Here is a 27165-nt window from a genome sequence, read left to right as displayed (position 1 = left end):
AACTGATTTTTAAAAGCTATTCAGAATTTGAAATATAGAGAGCATCCAAAATAATCCCAAAAGAGAATGAAAAAGATAGAAAAACACAATTCAAAGACTCATACGTCCTAATAAGTGAAATGACCTAATAAGTGAAACAGCACAATACTCACAAACCACATCTATTCAATTTAATTAAACAGAATGGTGAACGCAAAATAAAATCACTGTCATATTTATGGTTAGTTAGTGTTCAACAAAGCACAAAGATTATGCAATGGGGAAAGAATATTTTCAAAAATTATGCTGAGACAATTGAGTACACACATTTGAAAAATGAAATCAGGGCTTTACCCCCTACCACTTACAGAAAGGAACTCAGGATGTAGCAATGAGTGCACATAAGAGATAACACTCTAAGTAGTAGTGGGGGGGGGGAGAGAGAGAAAGAGAGAGAGAGAGAGAGAGAGAGAGAGAGAGAGAGAGAGAGAGAGAGAGAGAGAGAGATATCAGATGATCTTAGAACTGGCAAGAGACTTTTAGAAAGCATACTTAAAGCACAAGCAAAAATAAGGAAGAAACACATAAATCGATTAGAATAATTAGAAGTTTTGTGCATTAGTGCACACTGTCAAGAAAGTAAAAAGATAACATGCAATACGGGGGAAATATTCACTGATCATGTATTTGATAAGAGACTTGTGCCTAGATTATAAAAGAACTCAGGATAAAACAAGTAACAAAACACCTAAAACTTGGCAGAGATATCAACAGTCACCTCTAGAAAGACACCCGAATTGTTGAGAAGTCACTGAGAAGATGCTCAACAAACCTGGCTCTCAGGGAAATGCCAATGACAACAAGAATGAAGCATCATTTCACGTTCACTTGAGTGGCTATGGTTTTAATAAAAATACCAAGCACTGGTGGGTATGGGAGAAATTACAGTGTTTACACATCATTGATGGTAATGTAAATGGAATAGTTTCCATAGAAAGTGCAGATGCTCCTCAAAAGGCTATACACAGAATTACATATGGCCCCACAATTCCATTACCTAGGTATCAGAGACGCTATTTCAGTTAAATGTGTGTATGAATGACCATAGCAGCACAATCCACAACTGTCAAAGGAAGAAACATTCAGAATATCCATGAAGGAAGGAATGGATGAGAAACTGTGGTATGTACACATAAGGAATGCTATTAGAATAAAATTATGCACATGTTGAAATGTGCATGAGAATCAAGAGCTTGCTAAATGAAACAAGCTCCCACAAAAGGTCACACTTGGAGGATTCTTCTCCTATTATTACAGCAGATAAATCCACAGAGACAAACAGCAGGTAGCCAGGGACTGGTGGGAGCCAGGACTGTCGAATGGCCACTTAGTGGGTACAGTATTAACTTTGGGAGTGCTGAAAACACTTCATTAGAGAGATGATGTGGGATAAATACTGTGATTGTATTAAAATGCTGTTGAGTTGTGTGTTCAAGTATTATTACACTTTCCTTAAATTTTCACACAGAAATAAAAGTCACTTGTAGTGGTTTGGTATGCAGTATCATCTATAGAAACTTGAAGCTCTGGAAAGGATTTCCTCCTCCTTGATGATAACCAAGATAAGGTTCAGTTCTGCTTCATTTGATTTTCCTTGATGATGTCCAATGTTGAAGAAAATTTTCCTGTTTTGTTCTGTAACCCTATAGATGTCCATTCTGGAACTCTTTGTTGTACTGACTTCTTTTATTTGTCCACCATTTCCACAACATCAAATTATCTTGATAAGCATAACTTTTAAAATAATTACTTCAATTTCTAGAGTAATGCTTATTGGATATTTGGATAGGAATTATGTTTAAATTCTGGCACAAATTAGAATACTGGCATTTTCTCAATATACAACATGAACAGGGTATATTTACCCAATTGATTTACTTTTTCTCTCAGAAATATCCCATAATTTTCTCTATAAACAATGTGCACATCTCCCATCAAATTTATCCCTAAATATTCAGTGTTTTTTACTACTTTTGTAAATGTTATTTTAAGATATTATCCTAGCTACATTGTTGTTATGTAAGTACAACTGATGTTTTTAGTTTAACTTTTTATCTGATGGCTTTGCTAAATTTTCAAGCTAATCTTTGTGTTTTTATTGTAAATTTGTATACATTCTTCACCTTTACAATGATGAAGTCCGTGAATTATATTTCACAAGCTTATCTGCAGTTGTGAACTTTTTATTGTCTGATTTCATTGCTTGTGACATCCACTGTAATGAATGTTATAAACACTTGTTGAACAGAAGTTGAAACACCTATTTCAGTTACAAAGGAAAGATACTCATTATTATGATGAAGAATATAATATTGGGTGAAAGATTTTTATTTTTCCCTTTCTTAGGCCAAGAACATGCTCCTTTATTATTATTTTAATGGTAGTTTTGATCATAACAGCTGCATTTTTCCAAATGTTTTCCTTCCTCTGTTGAAGAGACTTATAATTTTTTTCTTAATCTGCTCATTTTTAGTTTAAAGTGAATGACACAAATTAATTTTGGCATATTACATAAACATTGAATTTCTTGGATGAAACAAATATAGCAACTTATTACTCTTTTGTTTCACTTCTATACCAATGTTGCAATATTGGGTAAAAGTATTAGTGCCTGTAATGGTCAATTTCATCAATTTATAATTGATAAATACAATTACAAAGGAGATTATAAGACATTACCCTGGATTGTGTGTGATAGATTGCATTTACAGAGACTGAATAGACTAATTCCTAAAGGAATCAAAACATGGCAGTATTATTGAGAGGTAGGTTAAAAGTACAAGGTTGGATGCATCAGGAGAAGCAAGGTCACTGAGGCAAGACTTGAAGGTGACATCTTGTTCTGTGGCTTTCCATATTGTTTGTCTCTGACTCTTGTCTGACACGATGTGAACTACCCTGCTCCATCATGCCCTTCACACAGTGATGGAGTAGCTCCTCTGTATTCAGGAGTTACAATTAACCCTTCCTCATTTAGGTTATTATATCAAGTCTTTTGAAATAGCAATGATAAAAGCAGTCAACACAGTGTTTGTGGTCTTGAAGAATATTCTACTTTTCTAGATGGAGTGTTGGTGCAGTTAATGTCAATTTGATGCGATCTATACTCACTGAGAAGACAGGCCTCTGGGAATGTCTGCAGGGCACCTAGATTAGGTTAATTAAGGTAGGAACACCCCAAGTGTGAGTGGTACCATTTGTTAGGCTGGAGTTCTTGACTTCAAAAGAAGAGCTAGCAGAGCACAAGCATCCATCGCTCCCTGCACCCTTCTCTGGATGCTTGATGACCAGCTACATCATGTTCCCGCAGCCATTACTTCCATCACATGATGAACTGTGAGCCAAAATTAAATCTTTCTCCTTTAGTTGCTTTTATGAGGTATTTTGTCACAGCCACAGGACAAGTCACTAATACAGGTGTCCTTATCCTGCTTTAGCAATAGTGTCAAGATCTCTGAAATGAGCTGAAACAGGAACCATCACGTTCCTCTGTTTTCTATAATAGTTTTGTGCAGCGCAATTTCCTTGACCTGGCAAATGTTTTGTTCTCTAGTGAAGCCATTTTGGCTTCAGGCTCTTTGTGTGGTAAATTGCTAGATTAATTCAATTTCTTCCATTGATAGAAGAAATTTAAATATTTCTGTTTTTCCTCAATCAATTTTAGAATATGTCTTTCTAGGAATTTCTGTCTTCCATATGCATTGTCAGTTCTATTGGCATACGTCACACAAATTATTTTCTAAAAAGTCTTTTAATATTTTTATCATATGTGTTAGTGCTTAGTCTTTCAGTAGTTTATATTTGATAGGTCTTCACAGATATTTTTTAAAATATCTTTTCAAATAATCAACTGTTATATGTATTTTTTTCCTATTTTCCTTTTTCTATTCAATTTCTTTTTTTTCTGGGTCTATATTTTATTTTACAATATAATTTAATTCTACATATCAGCCACGGATTCCCTTGTTCTCCCCCCTCCTGTCCCCCTCTCCTTCCCCCCAGCCCAGCCCCCATTCCCATCTCCTCCAGGGCCAAGACTCCCCCAAGGATTGAGATCAACCTGGCAGACTCAGTCCAGGCAGGTCCAGTCCCCTCCTCCCAGGCCTAGCCAAGCGTCCCTGCATAAGCCCCAGGTTTCAAACAACCAACTCATGCAATGAGCACAGGACCCGGTCCCACTGCCTGGATGCCTCCCAAACAGATCAAGCCAATCAACTGTCTCACCCATTCAGAGGGCCTGATCCAGTTGGTGACCCCTCAGCCATTGGTTCATAGTTCATGTGTTTCCATTCGTTTGGCTATTTGTCCCTGTGCTTTATCCAACCTTGGTCTCAACAATTCTCGCTCATATAAACCCTCCTCTCTCTCGCCAATTGGACTCCCGGAGCTCCATCCGGGGCCTAGTCGTGGATCTCTGCATCCAGTTCCCTCAGTCATTGGATGGGGTTTCTAGCCACGACAATTAGGGTGTTTGGCCATCCCATCACCAGAGTAGGTCAGTTCGGGCTGTCTCTCGACCATTGTCAGCAGTCTATTGTGGGGGCATCTTTGTGGATTTCTGTGGGCCTCTCTAGCACTTTGCTTCTTCCTTCTATTCAATTTCTTTTAATCATTTTCTCTCAACATATTCTTGGTTTCAATCACTATTTACTTTTCAAAGATGAATGCTGAGATCACTAATTTTATGCTTTTTTATTAAAGATTTTTACAATAAAGCTAGAAATTTCTTCCTAAGCATTATTACTTTAGTTTTTGCCTATAAATTTATACTATTTATAGATCAAAATGTGTCTAATTTCTTCAAGATTTTGTCCTTATGAGTTATTTATACATGTGCAACTTCAATTTTAAATTGTTATATGGCATGACAAGTCGTTTATCTTTCTGAACATTCCTTCTGGAAGGCAAAATTATATACTCTACCTTTATTTGGCACAATATTCTATAAGTGTTAATTAACTCAAAGTACTTGGTTGTGGTGTTCAAATTCCTGTATCCCTATTTATTTTCTGTTCTCTATACTGAGCATATGTTTAGCATTGGAAATTTCCCATCATATGCCTGGGAACTTTGCTCTTGGCTGTATGTTGTAGTTCCTGGATATATATTTTAATTCTCTCTCTCTCTCTCTCTCTCTCTCTCTCTCTCTCTCTCTCTCTCTCTCTCTCTCTCTCTCTCTCCTCTCCCTCTCCCTCTCCCCCTCCCCCTCCCCCTCCCCCTCCCCCTCCCCCTCTCCCTCTCCCTCTCCCTCTCCCTCTCTCCTCCTCTCCCTCTCTCCTTTCCTCTCTCTTTCTGGTACTGGGGATTAAACGTAAGGACTTGTGTGCATACCAAGCAAGAACTCTACATGAGTTATATTTATACCAGTGAATTATGTTGTCTTGGTTCGATCATTTTGATATGAGATATTGCTATGGGATAATCTCTTTTTTTGGTCCTGGTCTTCACCTCAAATTCTACTTTGTCAATTATTACTTTAGCAATAGAGGCTTCTTTATGTTTTGTATTTAAAACTTGTGTCTGCATGCTTCTTTTGGTTTGTTTGCTTTTAACATATACCCTTTTATATCCAGCCTGATAGTATTTGCTTTTCAATTGCAATGCCAAGTCCACTTGTTTAGTGTAATTATTGACATTTGGGCCGGAGCCCCTACCGTGACGTTTTGTTTTCCCTTTTTGTAATCTATTCTTTGTAGTTTTTATATCCATTCATTTACTGTACAAGGTTGTACATTCATGCCATAGCGTAAGTGTGGAGAATGGAGGACACATTGCAGGAACTGTTTTTCCCTTTGTTATATGTAAGTTCTGGGGTTCAAACTCAGGTCATCAGGCTCTGGTGGCAAGCACCCTTACCTACTTATTCACCAGTCCCATTTTCTTTGCTTGTATTTGTAACTATTATCACTTTTCTATAGTTTTGGGAAGATAATTTTATTTCTGATTTTGATAAATTTACTAACTTTTGTCTATTTTGTACTATTTTTAATCATTCTTCAGAGACTGAAATACACATCTTCAACAACTGCTTCAAAATGTAGTAATTTTGGTAATGTGTGTCCATGTAGGTCTTAAATTCACTGTATTTTTATTGTCATATGCAATATCTCTACACATTCCAGGGGAGATGGTTTGTTATTTCATTGTCATTAAAAGCTTCTTGCCAATATTCTGCTATGACTAGACACTGTAAATAAATTACCCAGGCAGAAGAAAACCTAATGAGAAGCTCACTGTGCCAGCAGCCATCCTGTGGCTGGACAGTGTCTGGTTGAGAGCACAGAGCCTGCAGGTGTATGGCTTCAGGCATGTCCCCTCAGAGATAAGTGATTCTCAAGTCTATAGTCGTAACTTCAGATAACAGAGAAGGAGACAGAGCTCATTGGTGATGGAGTGGGAGGCTTGACACAATTCATTTGTTGTCTCAATCTTTTTTCTTTCATCATGTTTTTCTACTTTGTACTTTATGATTGAATAAGTGACTATCTTAGTGTTATGGTCATATGGTTAAGCTGTGCAAATATTAAATGTGTACATTAAGAATGGTTGTGATTTAATTTATATACAGAACTGTTGAAGCTGGACAATTTCATTAAAATTAGGATCTGCTGGATGTTTAAAGTTAGTATTCCATACATTCTTCACTAAAGCTCTGTGCAGGTTTTAGTGAGTAATGTTATGTAGGTGAAATGTAGAGTTCATTTCAGTCTCCTTCACAAATTACCCACATTCAATTTCCAGTTAGCATGCAGTGCCTTCCTAAACATTAAAAAAATATTTTAAACTTACTCCTTTCTCTTGTGATTAAAACCAAGCACCCACACTTTGATAAGTACGGGGAACTAGTGTGTAAGAACAACATTCAAGCTCTCTTGTCATCCAAGATTTATTGGGGTTTGGTATAAGCCTGAGGTGCTTAGCATGCTCCAATGCATGTGGCATGATGGAGCATTGGAAAAATCCAGTAGCGACCCAGGCAGCAGATACTGAGGCATGTCTATGATGGTAGGACAAAGAAGGGCCATGGAGAGTAAGCCAGAATAACAAAGAGGAAGGCCTAAGGGAAGTCAGATGAACATTATTTTAAGTTTGGGTTCAATATTCAGGAATGCAAATCCTTTTCCCTTCTGCTCTAAAGATTTGATTTGCTTTTTTAAAAGTTTGAGCTGCTTCATAGGAGGTTTATTGTTGCAACAGGCCAGAAGATCTATTCCATGTAGCTCCCAGTCTTACAACAAAATATCAGAAAAGATCTCAGTCAGTTGCACATATGAAAGGTACAAATGAGTAAGTAGATTTGCATGCATGAAGCTCAATGTAAATGCTGGAATGAACATGGATTCATTAGGATTAACAGAGCCAAAAACAGATAAAAAGTTTCAGTTCAATTGATAACTTTTCTTTACTTCCAAAGTACAAAGACTTGCAAATTTAGTAACATTTAAGTAGCAAACTTACATGATTTTGAGTCTGGTGATGGAGGAGAAATATTAGATACAGCAAGGTCGCTTTTTGATTTTTTAGGCTTCTTTGCATTCAACTGCCAAGGTTTATCATAGCTTCTGAAATCCCTTCTTGTTCCTTTTGGTTCTGTTAAAACAAATAAATAAAAGTAATAAGGATGAACAAAATCTTGGTCATGAAATGGAGCATCATATATTATATATATATTTAAACGTCTACTGAGCAGAGTTAAGTTCAGTAAAATATCGGATTTTATGGATTACTTCATTTTATGCTTCTGTACAAAAGTCGTATTAGGAAAATAGCCAGGATATCTTTCCTATCTAGTTGGTTGAGTAAATATGAGGGGCAGAAATTCACTCAGTAGTGTAGCAGACACACGATTTGATTGATACGAGAATTTCAGCAGTAAAGATTTGTCCTTTTGATGTTTTCTGTTTTGTTTTATTTTAGAATCCCAGAGTTTCATTTCAAGCTATCTGATGAAAGGGCAAGGAAAACTCTGCCTCTATTATCCGCTGACATACCTGAAACTAGAAAAAACACTCCACATTTAAGTTTGAATCACTAGAAAACTATCATTCTGGAAAGCACTGATGACACATATTTAATTAAAGAATAGAATTTTTAAGACACCAAGGAATATTATAATCTTACAGCTGTTAAATGTCAGAACCTGACTTTCCAATATAAGTAAAATAATTTTATGAAACAAAACAAAATCATAGGGAAGAGTTGCTGAGCAAGCTGTGATTAAAACACAATTGTACATAGAACTCTATTTAAAAGGAGGTTTTGTGATTTTTTTAAGTGCTGACAGAAAACTAAAATGCAATACCACATTAAATTTGTATTCTGTGCTGGAAAAGGAACACTGATAGTGCTGAAAATTGAATCGGGGGCATACAGAGCCCACTTCACTCAATAAAGCTCCAGAGCAGAGGCCACAAAATGAGAAGAGCAATGTCAAATGAAAGGGGGAAATGGTGTCTCTTAGAGGAAACTCAGTTTGCACAAAAATGATCTTCTTGAAGAATCATAGAAAATATCTCAGCTACAGTTTTGAACATCAAGTGTGTGTGTGTGTGTGTGCGTGTAATTATTGTACAAAAGGAATTGATTTTCATTGCAAAAATGAAACAAAAATAAGATCTTCCTTCACACTATTAAGCAATGCATAAGTGAGAACACTGAGTTGCTGGATGTATTGAAACCGAACAATAGGACAACTTCAGATATTCTGGAAAATATTTTGTCTCTGTCCTTGAGACATTCTGTAATTGATTAGAAGACCAAAATAACACAAAATCACAAGCATGGCTTAAGAGAAAATCATTAACCACCATCCAAATAACCATTCTTTGTTTCTATTAACATCCAATAACTGATTGTTCTCCTTCTCTTTCCACATCTTCCCCCTGAAATATTTTCCCCTCTTCTGTGGACCTTACACTTCACATAAACAAGCACTGCTCCATTTTCAAATCCTCACTTCATATCTTAATGTATATATCATCTTTTCACATAAAAATGTTTCTTTGCAGCTTCCTGTAATAGAGGGTTTCACCCCATCCCAATGTCACACACACACACACACACACACACACACACACACACACACACACGCTGTGAAGGCTCGAGGCTCCTAGTTTCCAGGTGCTTGTGTAACGGGAGGCCTCCACAAATGAAGTGCCCTTCTCCCTTGTGGGAAACACCACTCATCACACCTCACTATTAGCCTCTGCTTTCCCCACAGCAGTATTGCAGACATGGCTACAGTCTATCTTGTCCTTCTGACAACATGAGTGAAACACTGGTGACCTCTTTAAACTTCTATAAACTGCAGGCTTCAGACATTCTTGCTTCAGTTCTTCATACCTTCACTTCTCTGATGCTTTAGACACCCCAAACTCAGGCTCTGTGATGGGTCTTCTCATTCTCCAGAACAACTCTACCTTAGAAGACTTGATGTCAAATATCACCATCTCTTGGCATAGCTAGAACCCTGTGATTCTTGCACTACATCGATCTGTTATAGGTGTTTTTATCTCTGACTGGGTTTCTCTGGACAAGTCTGTTCTCAAACACCATCGTTATCTTCCATACCAGGCTTTGTGTTTAGTTGCTTGTACAACTTGTTCATCAATACCCCCAACTTTCCATAAATTTGTGTGCCACCTTCTCCTCTGGCTCTTCAAATTTTGAGGTTCTGCTGGAGAACACATTGCTCGTGGTTTCCAAAAGTTTTAATAATGACTAGTTCATGTCTTCAACTCAGTTTTGCCCCAGAGTTGTTTAAACAAACTTTAATTTTCTTTTTCATAATCTGTCTCTATTCTCTCCTGGTAAATTATCAAGATTACGGTCGCTTACTTTTCTTATCTAATCTCCAACTCTTTTTTTTTAACAAGGAATTTTACTTCTTAAGAAACAGCAAAATTTAAAGCACACAGAATAGTCTTACACTAATCATCTTCCAGAACATTCCTTACTTGACTTACAATTTAGCACATATTCTCCATTCTTTCATTCCTGTGGATTGTATGGTTTTTGCTTTGATACTGGATGAGTCCCATTTTGGAGTCTCCTGTTTTGACCCAGCCCAGAGATTCAGACTCACATTCAAATAATTGCTAGTATTGCTTACTAAGATGTTCCACAAAAACTCAAATTCACCAACAGGAATTCAGCCTCTATTTCTCATTGGAAATTTAGTCTCATGCTTCATCTTGACCTATTAAATGAGCATTTATACTATTACTTAAGTTAGTAAACCAGTAGCTATAATAATATACTCCCTTTCCTTTCTAAGAAAAGTCAACAAACTCTTGTGAGAATTAGAATTCTAAGAAACCTGGGATGATAACAAAGTAATGATTAATCATGACCTACATTATTTCCTCTTCTTGAATGAAGATGAGACCATTGATTTGCTTCTGTCAAATACAATATAGCAAAAGTGTTGAGATGATAATGTCACAATTACATTGTAATCACTACATCATGGAAATCCCATTTGGGCAGACTTCTTGAATTGGAGAAAATAACCTGTCACATGGTAAGAGTCATGTGGCAGTGAATGCTACTTGTATCTAGCAACTAAGAAGAAACATGGGCTGAAAGCCAGAAGGGAAATCAGGAACTCAGCATATGCTGTGGAGAGGTTATTTGCCAACAAGCCAAACGGTTTTGGAAACATGTTCTTCTCAAGCTCAGTGTCCAGATGAGGATGCAACCCAGCCAACAGTTTGATTGTCTTATGAATCTATACAGAGCTGACTAATCCAAACACAGGCTTCTGGACATGGACATTGAATGGTAAATTTTTATTGATAAATAATTCAGAGTTTAATATACAACTGCCCCCTTAAATGAAATTATTTATAAAATTTAGGCTCTCATGAACTTCTAGAGCTTCAAAGATGGCCATATGAGCTTTTACCACAAGGTGGGTACCATTTTAGCACCTAAAAAAAAGAAAACCTTTGCCAATCAACTCATCTAACTTATAAACCTAAGGAAGTGAGTCCAAAAATAAATAAATAAGGTAGATACAAGAATTCTCTGTTTTGTACAGCAAGATTCATGTTCTAGTTTCCTGTCTCATGAAGATAACTTTGGTGGAGATATCATCACTAGCAATATCCACTTTCTTCAGAGATTATTCATTTTCTGCCCTCTTTACTGTAGACTTGTGAGAACATCAGGAAGGTATTGATATGATAACACAGCAAGAGAAAGGCAAAATCCTTTCTTGAGATTCCACAGAGTATGAGGAGAAAAAAGGCATCATGGTACCATCCCAGGAAATCATCTAGAGTCAGTCCAATCCCATGGGAATTAGGCAAAGAGTTGGTGACTCATGAAACAGACAGGTCTTAGTTTGGGTTTCTATTGTAACACTAGAACAGCATGACCAGCAGGGAATTCAGAAGGAAAGGCTCCCTTTCATCTTACACTTCCAGTAGCACTCAATTACTGAGGGCAGGACAAGAACCCAGAGGTAGGAACTATAGCAGAAACCATGGAGGAATGCTGCTTATTGGCTTGATCTTCATGTTGCTCAACCTGTTTTCTTATAGAACCACAAACCGTCAGCCCTGGGGTAGCACTGCACACAGTGAGCTGGACCAATCAATCAGGAAAAAGCACCACAGGCCTGCCCATAGGCAAATCTTATGGGGGCATTTTCTCAAATGGTTCCCTTTTCTAAAATGCCTCTGTGTTGTGTCAAGTTGATGTAAACAGACTAACCCAAGGCATGGAAAGATTGGGATCTGAAAGCAAATTGCAAACCCAAAGACCAGAGTGTAGGAAAATTGAAGTCACATCTATCCCCAAATTAGTGTTTTCCCCGATTTAGTGGTGAAAGGAGGCTACTGGAGACTTGGAAGGCTGGTTTCCCAATGATCAGAGCTCCCCAGTGCTCAACTAGTTCTTAAGTTAAATTTACTACACAGGATAATATTAGTCATGGAAGAAATAAAGAGTAATCAGTTTTGAGAAAAGCAAAAGTAACCTTGTAGAGACTGTCTTATTACTTTCCTGAGCAGATAAGCTGTATTCTTCCAATCAAGTTGTTAATAAAAAGAAACACAAGTTCAGAATAATTACTTTGAATCCACACAGAATGAAACATTTTCATGCAAATCAGAATCTTTCTATTAAATGAAATACTCTGATTTTCACTTGTAGAAGCATAGTACATTATAATGTATTCAAATTCAATACTATTTTATATGAAAACATGAAACTAATCACAGAATACCTGAAATTTTTAGGTTTATCATATTATAATTAAAAATACTTATGAAACTTTTCTCATAGATTAGTGGTTCTCAACCTTCCTGATGTTGTGACCCTTTAATACATTTCCTTATATTGTGGTGACTCCAACCACAAAATTATTTTTGTTGCTAATTCATAATTAATTTTGCTACTGTTATGAGATGTAATGTAAATATCTGTGTTTTCTGATGGTCTTAGGCAACCCCTGTAAAAGGGTCATCCAACCTCCAAAAGGGTCTCAACCCACAGGTTGAGAACCACTGTATCAGATGTCTCTCAAATTAACATATATAGTCATAGTTTCTTCTTTTTCCCCAATTACCTGATGTTTCACTTTCTGCCCAGAGAGCTGCTGACCCAGACAAAGTTCTTTGCAGTTGCCCTCGGCTCCCTTGTTTAGACTGAAGATGGTCAATGAGAAATGGGATTGGCTGGTCAGGTGTCTCAGTTATTAGCTTGGTCATTAATTCCTAAAGATAGAACAAGACACACATTTACATCTAATAAGAAGAAAGACTACCTGAGCATTTATCATTGTTTGGCACTACACCAACTCTTCACACATAGCAACTAATTAAAACTCTCTCAGAATTTTTCCAAGAATGTACAAGTTAGTAACTGTCCTCACCCTGAGGACAATAAAGTACAGATAAACAAGCCAACTGTGTTACACAACCAAAACACAGCCTAAACCATACTAGAAATTTTATCTAAATTCTTTTTGTTCAAGTATGGTTTCTAAATTTTAAATCTGGGATTAGTGTTTCAAGGGATCTCATTAGGAACCAAGCTTTAGCTAAAATAGACAATGTACCTTTCTTGATGTGTTAATATAATTTCCCTTTGAAATCCTCAAAGAACATTGGGAATTAAAGAACTGGATGAGCAGGCACAAAGTCACATAAGCCTTACATAATCTCCAAACAATATAGAATTGATTTTTACAAAAATTCTCTCCCCTGTCTCACTCTCCCCCCCTCCCCCGTCACCTTCCCCTCTCTTCCAATGATGATCTCTACCCACAGAACAGACTCTTTAATTTTTAGTCACACTAACCTTAAATTGGGCTAAAATCTGCACAAGGATCATGTCTTTGTGTTCTATCTATTCAGTCAGGAAGAGAAAAGGGCAATCTCCAATTTGTGGTCACTTATGGCATCCAGACATCAACAACTGCCACACATGAGGACGAGGATGGTGTTTTGTGCCCTGTAATTGGGTTTGTGAACTGGCATGCCTCCTTACATTCCTGCCAGTCACATCTCATCGTGCCTGTTCTATCTTAGTATGCCAGTTGTCATTTGAACTTCTTTTCTGTAAGTGGCAATTGTTCTACTGAGTAGGTCAGGAAAGTTAGATGTGAGGGTTACTTAGGAAAGAAGGGACCAGCAGCTTCCCATTCCAGTTCTGGTTTTGGTTTTGGTTTTTTGATGTTTTGTTTTGTTTGTTTGTTTGTTTGTTTGTTTTTGTGGCTGAGGATGCTGGCCTGTTTCTTCTTCTTTAATGCTCTTCCTCAGATGGTTAGCAGACTTACTGGTCATCAGTTTGCCTTTAGTGACATAGTCTGAGAGGCTTCCCCTAAGCCTTTATAAGTCTGTATTATTTTGTATTCAGAACCCTGTCAGGGCTTCCCGCCCAAGGCAGACAACAGTCATGGTGAAATGAAGGGATGGGTTTTAACCAAAGTCACTCTGGGAAGACAGAGAGTAAGAATTTCATCCCATCCTTAGGGCTACTGACCCAAGGTTTGAGGCTAAATGGAGAAGGAATTGGGATGGGGCAAGGCATGTGTGTAGTATCTAAGCACAGACAATATAGATTTTGTAGATGGCAAGATCCCTTGTTGCTGCTCGAGACACAATTCAAATAATTCAGAGCATCTCTAAACTAAAGCCAGAAAACAAAAGATCAAGACAGTTTGTGTCATGAATACACTGTGATGCAAAGTATTTGCCTAGGAAATACTTTCTATATGCAGAAAGTTGGGGAGAAAGGAGTGGGCATCGCTACCACTGAAAAGGCTTTATTAGTATAACTGAATAGGTCATCCCTCTCCTAGTATTCACAAAGCAGTGCAGTGGTCAATTACACATCAATGTAATATAACACAGCTCAAAACATTTCAATTTCTTATCCAGACAAGATTGCAGTATTCTCTTTGAACTCCTTTTCATTTCAAAGATCACTAGACAATGGAGAGAAGAGGGAATGAAAGGACCAGCAAAGTTGATCTTGTCACAGAAATCCTGGGCACTAACATAAAGCAAAATTAGATCAGATAAAATGGCCCAGGGCCACAGTAACTCTGTTGTGACCCTGAGAGATACCATGTGATTTTGTTTTTACAATTTTATCTTTCAAATCAGATGGAAAATTTTTATATTTTTGTTCTTTGAAAAGAAACTGAAGTATTTCTTATTCTCTATAGAAAAATGGATTATACAGATGAACTCAAATAGCCTCTATTTTAAAAATAGGATGAATCTAGTCATTCTGGGGATATATTTTAATCCACTAATAAGTATATAAGGTTAAAGGCACAAAAGAATTTCAGACATAAGCAATTAAAACAGCTAATGCTTTCAGTTGCAGAACATTTGTTTAATGATGCAGAGATGTGTTATATTTGTTTAATTATGTAAAAACATGTTGCTGTTTTACCTTGCCTCCCTAAGATACCTGATTGGTCTAATAAAAAGCTGAATGGCCAATAGTGAGGGAGGAGATATAGACAAAACTTCCAGGAAGGGAAAATAAGGAGGAGGAATTTAGGCTCAGAGGAGAAAGAAAAAGAGACACCAGGGACATGCCAGGGGCCAGCCAGCCAGCCAGATACAGAGGAAGCAGGAAAGCAGGACATACAGAATGAAATAAAGGTTAAAAAAATCTGGAGACAAAGCATGGATGAATTTTAAAAAAGGTTAAATTAAATTAAAAGAGCTAGTGGGACAAGCCTAAGCTAAGGCCAAACATTCATAATTAACAAGTCTCTATGTCTTTATTTGGGAGCTGGTTGACAGCCCCAAGGAAATGCCAACTACAGGTTTGGTACAGTATGTTGCTGGGTCACAAGTCTAAACTCAGATGATTCTGATCACAAGAAAAGTGTTGTCTGGCCTCTCAATGTATCCAGACATTTTGTACTAGAATGAGCTTGAGAACTGGAATTTGCAGAAATTCATTTTCTAGATAGGAGCATTTAAATCCTTAGATTTTCAAAGGAGCTCCTGGTAATAGGACATCAGCCTCTTTCAACCATCGGGTTGTAGAGACACATAAATATAACTGAGGAGCTAATAGATTTGGGAGTTGAGATACAGCTGTGTGGTAGAAAGTCAAGTTACAAGTGGGAACTGATTGCTGGATGGTTCCCAGGGCTCATTCAGCACAAAGGGAAAGTATTTGAGAACATTATGCCAATCTAATCTCAACTCTAGGGCCGAATACCTTCAGGAAATGATCTACAATCTTTATCATTAATCTAAGATTCCTGGCATGAAAGTCCCTGTGAGATTCTGGTTTGTGTATTTATAAATAAAAAGCAAAACTGAGGAGGCAATACCATCCTGCCCCAAAACCAAATATTTGTGGATATTTTATGCTAAGGACCTGGGGATTGACAACATGCAGATACTAATTTACTTGGAACCATGTTTTCACTCACAGGCTAGGACACATACTTGCACACTTGTCCATAATTGAATTCATAATTACTAATAGCGAGAATTTGCTGTATAAACAGCATTCAACAGAAGACACAGAAAACAGTCACGATTCAGCACCCAGGCTTTGAAACCGCTCTTCTGAATCACTCTTGTATTTACTGGCTGTATAAGTCTGGGTAAGGTGCTTCATCACCTTGCCATGCAATTCTCCATCCACTAAATGTTAATGATAATAATGTCTACATCATACAGTTGCCATGGAGACTAAAAAGATGATGAGCAAAAAGCATTTGCAAAGTGCTTTAAGCTATGTATAGACCGCTGGGGTGGGAACTGCTTCTCAGATCTCGCTCCTTCATTGATCTCCGTTAGGGTTTCCTAATGAGGAATTTGTAGAGGACTTGGAGAGCAGAGAGAAGCAGAAGAAACTGTTCTATAGAAATGATTGTAGGCAGAAATGAGGGCACATGGGAGGCTCACAGCAGCTTCCCAGAGAATCTGGAAAACTCCACTGCAGGTTTGGATGGAAAAGCCTGCAAAAATGCCTGAGAACTGCAGCAGCTGCTGGCACACAATTAATAGCCCCCTGCTTCTTGTGCTGCAGCCTGAAATCTCCAGGGTCAATAACCTTGATCCCCATGGTGGCTTCTCTTGACCTGCAACAGCATTCTCTGATCTTGGAGCTCAACGTTTTATCTCCCATCATGAAAATTCATTATTACTAACTTGATTATAACCAAAATACATAGAATAGCATCTGATTTTCTGATTTAATTCTTAGTGATGCCCCTTAAAAATGCAACATTTTAATGTTTATTGCAATTTTAAAAAATTTATAGGCTATATATGTACAATATATCTTATTTTATTATCATAATCACTATCCTTTTATTAATATGTATTTGCTATATTATAAATGATATATTTCCATTGATTTTATTTTGATAATAATGTTCTCTTTCTCTTAATTAAAATGTAATTATATTATTTTCCTCTTTCTTTTTCCTCCATCCAACCCTTCCTATGTTCTCTCCTTAGATCCCTCTCAAATTCATAATTCATGACCTCTTTTTATTTAATTGTTATTGGTTAAAGTCCACTTAGTGCTACATGTGTGTATATGATTTCAGGGTTGACTACTTGGCATTGGATAACCAATTTAAATGCTTTTTTATTTTCTGGAGAAGACTCTCTCTTCCTCTCTCAAAAGACATTTGCCACCTGCATTTGATTGGTTGCGGTTTTCTGTAATGGTCTCCCTCTGTTGCAAGGAGAAGTTTCTTTGATGATGCATGAGATGTACACTTATCTGTGGGCTTAAGAACAAGTATTTAGAATGCACTTAGAAATTACACTGGTTTAATAAGTAGTGGGATGAGGGTCTCCTCTAATATCCATGACCACTAGTCCAGGCATTTGGCTAGGTTTCCAGTACTAGGCATGATTTTCTTCCTGTCAAATAGGACTTATGGCAAATTAGACAGCTGCTAGTTACAGACAGGATATGAGTGATACTATTGCACTCTCTGGAATATCTTGCCCTGCTGGTTATTGTTGTGGATTATAAGTGTCACAGCTGGGTAGGATTGTTGACTGCTTCTCTCCCTTGGAAGTTTGCATAGCCCCTTCCAGTACTGTGAAAGCTTGTCCTTAGGGATTAATAATGGAGATAGTATCAATCAGGCATGCTTTCTCAATGTAATTATTTTATATTAATAGAATATGGTGTGTTATCTGCCTGACCTGCAGTCCATGCTTGCCTGTTCCACCACTCCATAGTCCATAGTTGCCTTTCTCACCTACACCATAGTCCGTGCTTGCCTTAATTCTTTTTTGTTAAACTGGAAAACGTGCATACTGGGAAGTTTTCCCTTGCCTCATTGTACATTCTAGCAGATCTATAAGATTCGAGTTTGGCAGAAGTGGGGTCAAATGCAGTATGCTAGTCTCCATGCAAGCTGAGAGAGGAAGAGACATCTCTCTAATGTTTTTCTACCAGACCTTTTTCCAGGACACCTGGGAACTCAGATTTTTTCCATTTCAGAATGTTTCAGAACCCTAAGCCTACTTCTTCACCAGTGAAAAACTCAGATTTAATTAGAAGGCTGAGATCAACAGTAATGAAAGTAGTATAAATAGCAGTAGTTCTCCTCCAGTTGAGCAAGAAATCAAAAGGATAAAAGGCCAAGGTGGTCTTGGCCCCCTCCATTGTGAAGAAACAGGAGGCCAAAAAGATAGTGAATCTTCTATTTAAGAAAAGGCCTAAGAACTTTGGCATTGAGCAGGACATCCAGTCCAAAAGAGATCTCACATGCTTCATTAAACAGCCCTGGTACATTAGGCAGCCATGGTAAAAGGCCATCCTCTATAAGTGGCTGAAAGCAGCTCCCGCCGTTAATGAGTTCTCCCAGGCCCTGGACCAGCAAATGGCTAACCAGCTGCTTACATTTGCCCACAAGTACAGGCCAGAGACAAGGCAGGAGAAGAAGCAAAGGCTACTGGCCCATGCCGAGAAGAAAGTGGCTGACAAAGGAGTCGTCCCAACTAAGAGACCACCTATCCTTCAACCGAGGGTCAATACAGTCACCACCTCGGTGGAAAACAAGAAGGCCCAGCTGGTGGTGATTGCCCACAATGTAGATCCCACTGAGCTGGCGGTCTTCCTGCCTGTCCTGTGTCGAATGATGGGGAGGAGGTCCCCTACTGCATCATCAAGGGAAAGGCCAGGCTGGGGCAGCTGGTCCACAGGAAGACATGCACCACTGTTGCCTTCATACAGGTTAACTCGGAAGACAAAGGTGCTCTGGCTAAGCTGATGGAAGCTGTTAGGACCAGTTACAATGACAGATGCAATGAAATGGCCGCCACTAGGGAGGCAATGATCTAGCTCCTAAATGTGTAGCTCACGTTGCCAAGCTGGAAAAGGCCAAAGAACTCACCACTAAACTGGGTTAAATGTACACTGCTAAGTTTTCTGTGCACTAATATGATTACAAAATTATTTTTAAAAATTTAATTATCAGTCACTTCTTAAGCCTGAGAAGTACAGGTGGCAAGTATTTTACATGAATTTATTTATTCACTGTGTGTTAAAGAATTGAACAAAAAAAATTGCACAGACAGCCAATAACTACACAAGTTTCCAAGGTTTTGTTAATTCCATACTTTTTTTTTTTTCAGATCACCTAATCTTCACTCAGTAACAACCAGGGTGCACCTATAACCACACAAGCCTGGGCCATAAAAGCATCACAAATATGTCCTCTCAGTATAAAACTTTGAAGATTTCCTATTTACTATGAGATCATCCTCCTGTAAGAATCACAGCTTACAATTTAGTTCTAGGCAGGATTTTCCATATCCTGAAAATACCTCTGCACCAGAATAGCATGGATTCCTCATAAAAATAGTGAGTTGTTTCCAAACTTATATTAACTAGTTAGATGAATCCGTAATGGAAGCAGCAGATTTACATAGAGGTTCTCATAAAAAGAAAATTTCTCCATTGGATAAAAATTATTTTAGACTTTTATTATTTATTTTAATAGCAGCAAAACAGAGTGCTTTTCCTAGCATAATGATGATGATGATGATGATAATAACAATAACAATAATAATTAATAATAATAATGATGATAATGATAATGGCAAAATGTCCTAGTGCATACCCAGCACCCCCTCCTTGGACTGATGATCTATAAGGCAAGGATGTACACATTTCTATTTAGCATAGCCTTCTTGATGTCCATACAAGGAGATTGCATGTAATTCATTTATTTATTTTTATTAAGGAATGTTACTCATGATGTAGATGTGACATAGTGTATTCACTTATTCATTGATGATTGCTGAAGGACTGAAAAATGTAATTTTTATAATAATATAATAATCACCTATTTATAAGCATTTGCGTAAAATTTATATTTCTCTGGGTTAAATCACTGGGTTGTATATTAAAATCACTTTTAATTTAAAAACAACTGACAAACTATTTTCTAAGTGCCAATACAATTTCATTTTCACTTTTGCTGTATGTGGGCATTCCTAGCCATTCCTCTGTTTCTAATAATAGCTTTTTCTAGTTTTAATTGCATTTCACTGATGACTAAATTGCAGTGAAGATCTCTAATATGTTCATCTGCCATCTTTACAACTTCCTCAGGGAAATTTCTATGTGTATCTTTTGTCTGCTTTTCTAATTGATTTGTTCAAATTTGTATCTGTTTAGAAAGTCTGTTGTGATTTATTGACACTTCAGGGAGATTTTGGGATATTTTAATCCCTTTCACAGTTTCAGGTTTTACATTCATAAAGGATGTCTTGTAGGTTAGATGTTTTCAATTTTTGTGAGGTCCTGTTTCTTCAATGTTCCTTTCATGGCCATCCCTTACATCCCTCTATAATAGACCTTCACCAAGACCTGGGTCCTTAATACTTGCCTCCCTGTTCTCTTTCAAAGTTTCACAGTCTTATATTTTATATGGAACTTAATAACTTAGTAGAAGTTAATTTTGCATAAAGTGTTAAGAGTCAAGTATAAAAGTCAAGGTTCATTTTTTTCCTATTTGAATTCCATTTTTTGAAACCATTGCTATGCCAAATATTTGATCATGTTTCTTTCACCAAATCACTTCTATTCTTTGATCAAAAATTATCTGAATTATTGGTTATGCGTCAATTTTGCATTCCCTACTTTCTACAAATGGCTAGTATGTCAATTTTTTCACTAGTGATTTGATTCCTTGTTCATATCTTACACTGTTGTATAATATCTCCCTATGTATCCCAGGCTAGTCTTAAGATCTCTGTATAATACAGGTTCACCAGGAACTCATTTTACCCTTACTTCCTCGGCCTCTTGAGTGCTGGGACAACAGGCATGCAACACTACATCTTGTAACATGAATTACTAAACGGTCTTATTAATAAAAAAACTCTGAGCCATATATTGAGATGAAAGTTGAAAGATCAGAGAAACCGAACAAGCCACAGCCAACCTCACCTCGCCAACTCCTCAGCCTATTCTCTTTCCATGAATCCTCAGACTGAAAGCCTCTCAGTCCTCACCCCTGAGGGTCTCAGCTGAACTGCTCCATCCACTAGCTTACCTCTACGAAATCCTCAGTCTAAAGAGAGAGTTCCTGTTTCCTCACGCCTTATATACCTTTCTGTGTCCTGCCATATTACTTCTTGGGATTAAAGGAATGTGTGCTTCCAAAGCAAAGACATGAGATCTCAAGTGCTGGGATGAAAGGTGTGTGCCACCACACCTGGCTCTGTTCCCAGTGTGGCCTTGAACTCACAGAGATCCAGATGGATCTCTGCCTCCCAAGTGATAGGGTTAAGGGTGTGTGTCACCACTGTCTGACCTCTATGTCTAATTTAGTGGCTGGCTCTGTCCTCTGATTCCCAGGAAAGCTTTATTAGGGTACACAATATATCACCTCAACATCTAGCTAAAAATCTTACACTTTCAAGATGGGCATGATGATATTGCTTATTTCACAAAACAAAAACAAACAAAAACTTGTTTTTGCTATTCTAGTACATTTCTATACAAATTATGAAACAATTCTGACTACATTTACAAAAAACTTCAGAGAATTTGATAGGACTATTTTAGTTATACATATTAACTTAGGGAGCTGACACACTTATGTTAAGCCTTCCAATTCATGAATACCATTACACACTTCGATTTAGTTAACTCTTCAGTTCATTTCTCCAGCTTTCCATCATAGGTATCTGGTATAATTTTTTTAAGTTTTATCCTTGAGTACTTCATATGCTCTGGAGAAAATCCAAAGTAATTTCCATATGAATTTGACCTCTCAGAATTTGGTTTAAGAAATGATCAAGCCATGGAAGCTTGATGCCCCTCCTTGACAAGATGAAGCCTTTTTAAAAGGCTTCACCAAAAAAAAATCACTGGGAGAGGAAGTTAAAACTCCCTCAAGATTAAATGAAAACAAAAATATAGAACCAGTGGGATAACTGTGAAAACGGTCCTTAAAAGGAAGAGTGTCTAGAGCTATAAATGACTAATTGATAATCAAAGAGCTATCAAATAAATTATGCAAGTGGACTTCAAGTTCTAGAAGGCAGGGAACAAGCCAAATGAAAATAAGTAGAAAGAAAAAAAATAAAATAAGTAGGACGAAAGAAAAAAATAAAGATCATAGTTGAAACTAATGAAATAGAAACTAAAAGCAATGCAAACGATCAGTGAAACAAAAAGCTGAATTTTTCCAAAGGTCAATCAAATTGCCAAACCGTTAGTCAAACAAACCAAAAGACACAGAGACTAATACATTTAGAAATGAAAAGGTGTCGGGCGGTGGTGGTGCATGCCTTTAATCCCAGCACTCGGGAGGCAGAGCCAGGCTGATCTCTGTGAGTTCGAGGCCAGCCTGGGCTACCAAGTGAGTTCCAGGAAAGGCGCAAAGCTACACAGAGAAACCCTGTCTCGAAAAACCAAAAAAAAAAAAAAAAAAAAAAAAAAAAGAAATGGAAAGGTGAAGACAATTTTTTTTTCCAAAAACCATTGTGAAAGATACCACTGAAAGGCAGAGCATATTAGACATTTTGAAAATTTATATTCCAGTAAATTAGAAGCTCTTGAGGAAATATATACATTTCTAGACACATGTGAACTACCACAATTGATCCTAAAGTATGGAAGCAGCATAAATTGATCTATGATGAACAATGTAATTGAAGCAACAACAAGAATCTCCCAACTGCAGCTTAAACTCTACTTCTTGCCCTGTGCAAAACTCAACTCAATAGTGTTCAAAGATCTCAATGTTTGACCCAAGACACTGAAATTTCTAGGGAAAAACATTTTGAGACATTGGCCTTGGCAAAGACTTTCTGAACAGGACTCCAGCTGCCGGGGAAATAGAAGCAGTTGACAAATAGTATTGAATCAAACTTTAAAAAGCTGCACAATGCTGCAAACAGCAGATGAAGACACAACATATAGAATAGGAGAAAAATCTTTGCTAATTCTACATTTGTCCTCCAAGCCCAGCACCATCATGGGGTGTTCAGCTATACTCACTTGCAAAATGTCATTCCATCTGGGCTTCGTGAGAGTTTATACACTTACATAGAGGGCCTCAGTAAGGCACAAAAGTCTTGCCTAATTATCCAGTTGCTCCCTACAACCTGGCAACTCTACAAGAGGCCTGGGAGCAGAGGGGCAAGAGTATACAGAGTCAGAGAAGACTTGGGGTGGGGGCACATTCCATCTCTGAAGTTATGGAGAAGCCCTCATCCTGCTGGGTAAGGCTTTCCAGGTGGGTCCATTGGGGGAGTAGTGTCCCACCTCAATAAGTAACCTCTCACCTATGCTTTGTGCTGAAGCCCCAAATCTTACTGGTTCCCCCAAGTGAACTTTGGTGGAATAGTTTCTCAGTCTGTTGTGGGTACCATGATAGGATGTTGCATTATTTCTCTCCTGCACAGGAATTTTCACAACACCGTCTGACAGTAGATCTATATCCAGAATATATATAGAACTAAAAAATAAAATGTCAAAGGAATAACAACCAATCAATATACAAACAAATGAATTAGTGAAGAGCCACAAATATGTTAAAAATTACATATCCTTAGTTATAATAGAATTCCAAATTAAAATTACACCAAGGCTGCATTTATCCTGTTAGAATGACTAGCATTAGGACAAAAAAAAATAATAACATGTTAAGGTGATGTAGGGGAAAAGGAATTCTCTGCTGCATAAGGAATGAACAGAAAGTCCCCAACAGATAAAGACCTACAAGACTGTGAGGAATAAATTCCTATTTCAGACATTGGTAGTAACAGCTCAAAGGAGAACAAGTGCCTTCCTGACAATCTCCTCTCTGTAGCTTTTATAGAAACACACTTCCTTCAGTAAGAACAGGTTGACTCTATGCTATAGTCATGAGTTTGAAAAGGCCAGTACTATATGCAGCAGTAGATTTGGTTTTATCATATAACTGGCTGTTTTACTTGCCAAGATACAAGCTCTACAAGCTCAGTGCTCAATCAAAGATCAATGGTTGTTTGAGAAATTATATAATGGCTTGAAGGGTTGCCTAGAGACTAAGTGAACTACAGAGGATGTTGACATTTTTCAGGATTTAAGAATATGCTCTCACAGCCGGGCGGTGGTGGCGCACGCCTTTAATCCCAGCACTCGGGAGGCAGAGCCAGGCGGATCTCTGTGAGTTCGAGGCCAGCCTGGACTACCAAGTGAGTTCCAGGAAAGGCGCAAAGCTACACAGAGAAACCCTGTCTCGAAAAACCAAAAAAAAAAAAAAAAAAAAAAAAAAGAATATGCTCTCTGGGGTAGAGAGAGTTCTATTTCCTGCTCCTCCATTCTAAAACCAACTAAAGACCTTAGACATTGTTGAGAGAGAGAGAGAGAGAGAGAGAGAGAGAGAGAGAGAGAGAGAGAGAGAGAGAGAGAAGTAAAATGAGTAATAGTGTTATATGTTTCCAGAGTTTTCTTCTCAAACCTAGGGAGATGACTCAGTGAATAAGAGGCTTGCTGCTTGGATATTCAGAACCCATGTGAGAGACAGGCATGGTGGCACAAGCCTGTGACCCCAATCACTGGGGGTTTGGGAGCATAAAGACAAATGGACTTCAGGGATTGCTGACCTGTCATAGTTTTCTTTCAACAAGACAACCCAAAGCAACTTGGGAATTAAAGGGTTTATTTGACTCACAAAGTCCATCAAGGAAGAAAGCCAAAGTAAGAACTGAAGGCAGGAGATCATGGAGGAATGATGTTTACTGACTTGCTTTAGATTTCATGTTCAGCTACGTTTCTTATACAGCCCGGGCCCACTTGTCTAGGGATAGTACAACACAGTGGTCTGGATTCTCCTATATCAATGAATAATCAAGAATATTTCCCACAGACATACTACGGGTCATGCCATATTGTAAGAGGCAGTTCTTCCTCTGAGGTTCCTTCTTTCCAGGATATGGAAAGAAACACCCTCTTCTTATGGACGTTATACTCTACTGGTGGAGAGGGGACAAAGTAAATATTTGAATGGAGAAGATACTGATGAAGATGGCTGCAGTAGAGAGGAATGAAGCAGGAAGGGAGATGGGTGCTGCCAGGAATGGGAAATAATTTTTCAAGGAAAATGTCATAAATTAATTAGTCTTTAGTTTGCTGGGCAGGTAGCTAAATTTTACATTGCATTTCTTAGTAAAACCCAAAGTCTGTGAAATGCCATCTTTCTACTACACATCTTAGTAAAGATCACAGGGAAACCAAGAAATAAATCCACAAGGCATCACACCAGGTGGTTTAGCTATAATTTCTTTTCATGTTCACAACACCCTATGAGGTAGGTATACTTTTGGTTACTTAGGAATTTGGATAGAGAAGTTTTAAGTAACTTTCTTAAAATCAAAATATTATATTCCATTATAGAAAGGGAGGAAGAAACAAGAAAAGGAAAGAGGGAAGGAGGAAGAAAGGATAGTGGGGTAAAGGAAGAAGGGAGGGAGGAATTGGTAGATGGAGACAGAGGGAAGGAGGGAAGAAAGGAGGTAGGGGAGGTTGAAGACAGAGGAAGAGATGGAAGAATTGAGAGGGAAGAAGGGAAGGGAGGAGGGAAGGAGGGAAGGAATAATGAAGGGAGAGAGGTAGAAAGGAGGAAGGGTGTTCTTGAACTTGACCCAGGACTCACACATACAGCCATCAACACAGGGCTCTAGGTAACATTTGCTGCAGCACATGTTCAATAACATTTCTCCTATACATTACTGGGAGGAAGCTAGAGAATTCCACTTAAGTGATAAGCACTCTCAGCAAATCACCAACTAGATGAATGACAAATTATTTTAGAGTTATCTGGCTAGGTGAATGTTTAGCTTTGGGAAAGATGAGGATTTATTTATTGGGTTGTGAGTTCCAGAGTGGTTTGAAAACCAGCCCATGCAACATGGAAGTATAATGCTGGAATCCTAGAACAACTTCCAGCAAGTCCTGGGCATATCTCTCCCTTTCTTCTTCCCACTACATGCTGACAAAATGCTTGGCATCTTCGAAACTCAGCATTCTTCAGAGGTATGGTGTTGCCTAGCCATAGAGGTCCTACAGACCTCACACATTCAAGTCAACAGGCAGAAATAGACCTTAACTCTGTGAGTTTCAACATAGAAGATTCCTAAGGAGGAAATACAGTGACCAGTTGCTCAATTAGAGTCACGCCTGTGCTAGAGCATTAGAACCATGGGAACATACAGCATGGCTTCTTTAGTAGCCATGTGAATGTTAGGAAGGGCAGTTCCTTAGAAGAGGAAATGGGGCCGGGCGGTGGTGGCGCACGCCTTTAATCCCAGCACTCGGGAGGCAGAGGCCGGCGGATCTCTGTGAGTTCGAGGCCAGCCTGGGCTACCAAGTGAGTCCCAGGAAAGGCGCAAAGCTACACAGAGAAACCCTGTCTCGAAAAACCAAAAAAAAAAAAAAAAGAAGAGGAAATGGGGTTAAAAGATGCCACACAAGCTACATATTGCTTCAAAGAAGCAAGCATGGCCTCAGGAGCCAGACCAAAGAAAAAGTAGCTCTACAAGGCCAATATGCCTGAGCAGGCAGTTAGGCATGTTGGTATTTCAGAATAGGACAGTTACAGTTCCATACGACATTCTTCCACTGTATGAAGCCAGGCCTGTGTCAGCTTTACCAAGATTAACGGATGGTCCCTGGCACATCTACTAAATGAAAGAATCAATAGATAAATTATCTCTACATCCTTCCTAAAACTTTCTTTGGCTGTACACTGTGTGTGTGTGTGTGTGTGTGTGTGTGTGTGTGTGTGTGTGTGTGTGTGTGTTCCTCCAATCCTTGCATTCCAAACCATTGCCCAACTATTCCTTATCTACAGCTTTAGCTCCATGACACAGTGCTGTAGGCAGACAAAAGGGCTCCTTTATACACTTGTCACCTTCCATACCACATGTTTCTAGTCACCTCTCATATCAGGACAAACCATACCTACTTGGTCAAGAGGTCCAAGGCATAAAGAGCTCATGGTCCACAAAGCAGGTAGACATTAAATAAATAACTGACTTGATACACAAATTAATGTGTAGAGTCTGAAAAAGTTGTGTGAAGAAAAAGGAAGAGTGGTTTATTTGACACAAATTTCAAAAGTAGACCTAACCAGAAGAGGGAGTGGATAAACACAGATTA

The 27165-nt window shown here is 38.1% G+C and overlaps 1 protein-coding gene across 12 annotated transcripts in view; it reads right to left on the bottom strand.

Moving 5' to 3' along the window:
- CUNH8orf34 (chromosome unknown C8orf34 homolog) overlaps positions 1-27165 on the bottom strand; it is a 470016-nt gene that overhangs the window by 365301 nt on the left and 77550 nt on the right. For all 12 annotated transcript variants that reach the window (XM_052716420.1, XM_052716411.1, XM_052716412.1 and 9 more), the window contains 2 exons: positions 12614-12761; positions 7498-7629 (listed from right to left, as the gene is read on the bottom strand). In XM_052716420.1, coding sequence (XP_052572380.1) covers positions 7498-7629; positions 12614-12761 — 280 coding nt within the window. The remainder of the gene's footprint in view (positions 1-7497; positions 7630-12613; positions 12762-27165) is intronic.

The sequence above is a fragment of the Peromyscus californicus genome, unplaced genomic scaffold, assembly GCF_007827085.1.
Source record: "Peromyscus californicus insignis strain IS unplaced genomic scaffold, ASM782708v3 Scaffold_5__1_contigs__length_169319896, whole genome shotgun sequence".
Lineage (NCBI taxonomy): Eukaryota > Metazoa > Chordata > Mammalia > Rodentia > Cricetidae > Peromyscus > Peromyscus californicus.
The sequence above is the reverse complement of the archived record's forward strand: the minus strand, read 5'-3'. Positions and strand labels throughout refer to the sequence as shown.